The 3,510-nt window shown below is 45.4% G+C and overlaps 1 protein-coding gene across 1 annotated transcript in view; it reads left to right on the plus strand.

Moving 5' to 3' along the window:
• The window catches only part of LOC119887838 (ataxin-7-like), a 6,235-nt gene extending 3,406 nt beyond the window's left edge, over positions 1-2,829 (plus strand). The window contains exon 3 of the mRNA XM_038698421.1: positions 2,465-2,829. Coding sequence (XP_038554349.1) covers positions 2,465-2,751 — 287 coding nt within the window. The 3' untranslated portion in view covers positions 2,752-2,829. The remainder of the gene's footprint in view (positions 1-2,464) is intronic.
• The last annotated feature ends 681 nt before the right edge of the window (positions 2,830-3,510 follow it).

Below are 3,510 nucleotides of genomic sequence, written 5' to 3' on the forward strand. Positions count from 1 at the left end.
CGTGAGAGGGTGGGAGTGCTCTTGCTGTGATTTTCCTTCCCGTCTTCCTCCTTCTGATGTCCTTATAGGAAGACCCCATGTGGCATTAACACTGGGCAAAGGCACTGATCTCGGCACCGACGAGATGGTCTCAATATGATTTCTGCATGCTTCTTTGAGCCCATCTGTCTCCCGTTAGGTGTCTGTGCTTCTCGGCTGAGGCTGATCCCAGCAGGAGGCGACGCTCACTGCAGAACTGGAGGCTGCCGTTTTATGCATTCATTTGTGAACTTGTCCAACAAAGCCTTTAACGCAATGCCTTGGCTGAGTAAGCGCACAAGTGGAGAATGCACCTTGAGCTTAGATAGCAGTGTATTTATTATTTTTACTAAAACAGAAGGGTGATTATTGTTATAGAAATAGTGTACCGAGGCCAGGCCATGCTTAGGGCTTGAACATGGTGCTTGTGGAAATGGTCGTGAGGCCGTCACACTTGGTGTATTTCTCCCACCCCTACAGCCAAGGATTTCCCTTAGGACTGTGCCAACAGTTTGATAGTGTGAAATAGGATATTAAGGCTCCTCCTATTCCTTGTGTCTTTTTTTTATTCCTCTTCCTTTGCCGCTGGTGTTGGCTCTTTTCTCAGTGTTAGTAATGTTAGCTGGGGTTTCCTGGTGTGAGTTTGTGTGCAGGGTGTGCTGTTGACTGCGACTGGGACAAGACAGCTGGGGTAGGAGGGGAGGGAGTGAAAGAAAGGCTGCTAAGTGGAGGGAGGGAAGACACCTGGAGTTTGTTTTGAATGGGCGTGTAGAGAGGGCACTCTTAAAAGCTTCTTTTTTTTCCTCCCCGAAAAAGTTGGACTAAGCCCATACAGTTTAATTGGTGGGTGGGTGTGTGTGCAGGGGCTGATGGAGATCGGGAGTGGCACCTCTGGGCGTGCATGTGTGTTAGTAACCCCTCGACTGTTTCTGCAGCAACAATTGTATTTGCAGATCACCTGCTGAGACTGAGCTTTGGCCCACGGCCCAGTTCCCAGCTACACCATAGGGTTATCCCAGTAAAAGGTTAGCTAACCAGGCCCACACCTCACCATGGATGCCGACAAAGAGCACAAACAGGTTTTCGTTTTTTAATCAAAACCTGTTCATCCTCCTAAAGCTGTATCCTCTTACATTCACTTCATGTTTGTTAGTAGGTTTTTCCTCCTCATTATTTGCTGTTTTGCCCATGTGCCAAAGTGTTGACAACAAGAGGGTCACGTTAACCTTCAGTCGCCTTTTGCTCATCGCAGACACCTCTGTATTTGTCTCTCTTTCGCTCTTAGAGTCTGTGCGAGTCGGAGAGCTCTTTCAAAATAAATGGGTGATATGCAATATTCTCCGAAACTCCAGGATCTGGGAGGTGCACTACCATGCGCCGCAACAACTTTGTGGAGCCTACGTGCTTGACGCAAGAGGCGCGCACCCTGGCGCCGGGAACACTGTTGAGCATAAACAAAGCTTTACACCGAAGTGCAGACAGTCCTCGAAGTGCCCTCAGGAGCACAGTGACATACTCAAGCTAGATACTGTGTTTCGGCCTTGTGTTGTTCTTTGGTAATTCAGGACTCTATGAATTGAGTCTATGTTAAGGAACAGTAGTGGAAATCTGTCAATCTTTTATCCTACGTACAGGGTCACGGGGGCTCCCAGCTGACATTGGGTGAAAGGCGGGGTACACCCTAGACAGGTCGCCATTCCATCGCAGGGCCACACATAGACAAACAACCACTACACTCACATTCACACCTAAAGGATAATTTTAGAGGCACCTATTAATATAGCCTGCATGTCTTTGCAAGGCCGGGGCAACCATGGTTTGAACCCACAATCTTCTTCAGTAGTGGAAATTTCAATGGAATTATTTTGAGTGTGCCATTTTATTGTTGTCTGCTGTTGCTAAAAATAGCAAGTGATGAGAGCTTCGTTTGAAAGCCCAAACCGTGCTGTGCTTGTGGGTCCACATGCAGGAGACCAATGTTCGAAGATGTTTGGAAACTGTGTGTGCTTGAAATTTTGTCAAAGGAAAAGACATTTAGTTTTGGATGCAAGCACTTAGTGATTTTTCTTTTTTTCTCCTATTTTTTGTGTTTCCATCCATAACGGAGTATCATCCTAACCTTTTCTGCTGTCGTACTGCCTTTTATCAGTATGCACACTAGCACAGGCAGGAAATGAAGCTCTTGACCTGTTGGCTGGTTCTATTTCAGGCAGAGTTGGCATGAATCACAAATGCTGCTTTTTTGTTGTTGAGGTAACCTGCTCACTTCTGTCAGAGGAAGATTTCTATGTTCCCATGTGTCTTGTCTCTTTTCAGTTATTGCCACATTTACACGTATAGACTACTCTGTTATAAGGATCAAAGCTTTGTGATGCTTAATTCTGATCATCAGTTTAGTGTTATGTTTTAACGCCCGCCTGGTTTATACTGTCACTCTCTGTCACAGAGAGAAGACACAGTTCGGCCATCAAGCCAGCCTCCACCTCGCCCTTCCCCGTGCCGGGCAGGAACCGGAGCAGCGGCAGCGGGCCTGGCCTGGGCTCGGGGTCTGTAGCTGGAGTGGCGAGTGGAGGCATCCTTGGCCGACCTTCCACCGCTGGAGCCAGCTTATCCTCCTCCTCAACGTCCTCCTCCAATCCCAAACTCCTCAAACCAGCCAAAGAGAAGCTGCCAGGCATTCAGCGAAGACCCCCCTTTGCACCCTTCAGGATGCTCCAGCCGGAAAAGATGTGAGTTCCACTGTGTGACATTTGCAGCATTGTGTGTTTGTAGGTTTGTGCAATATGGCAAGACTACGGCTGAAGGATTTATCATTTCATATCAAAATTGCAATTTAAGAGTGAAATGTAACAAGAGAAAGTCTGGCAATTGCTACCTGAAAAATTACTGAGCTAGTTAATTAACATTAATTTGTTGAGTGGGCCACGAAACAAAAATGAAATCTCGGCTGTTGCCTGGTTAATATGCTCGCTCCTGTCTGTACATTTACACTTGGCCAGAGATGATTTTGTGGAAGAAGAAACACCAGTTTTTATTTAACAAAAAAGAAAAAAAAAAGGAGCCGGCTGTGTCCTTTGTAATAAAACCTAGGCAAGTCTTCAGTACATAAATACACCCATCTTAATATTAGGTATCAAAATGATGCATTTATAAGCTTAAATTATTTATATGACCAGACTGTTTAACTGGAGGTAGACGTGTCATGTGTATGAAACCAGCGAAGACGTATCACTTTCCAGAATTGCAGTACACTTGAGTTTAGGGCTGCAGCTAACAATGATTTTAGTACTCAAAGCTTCTACAGATTATTTCATCGATGCATTGTTTAAGAAGTACTTTTGCTTGGCGAAGAATACAAAGAATTTTGCGTCAATGCTTTTTAGTAATCAAATGAATCGATGAATCGTTTCAGCACTACTTGAGTTTATACCGTGTGGTTACAGAGTGGACTTTCATCCCACACAAAAGATTTTTGGCTGAGTGCACCGACAC

The sequence above is a fragment of the Micropterus salmoides genome, unplaced genomic scaffold (genome assembly GCF_014851395.1).
Source record: "Micropterus salmoides isolate LMB-PRFRI ecotype aquatic unplaced genomic scaffold, ASM1485139v1 Ms_hic_scaffold_4355, whole genome shotgun sequence".
NCBI classification, from domain to species: Eukaryota; Metazoa; Chordata; class Actinopteri; order Centrarchiformes; family Centrarchidae; genus Micropterus; species Micropterus salmoides.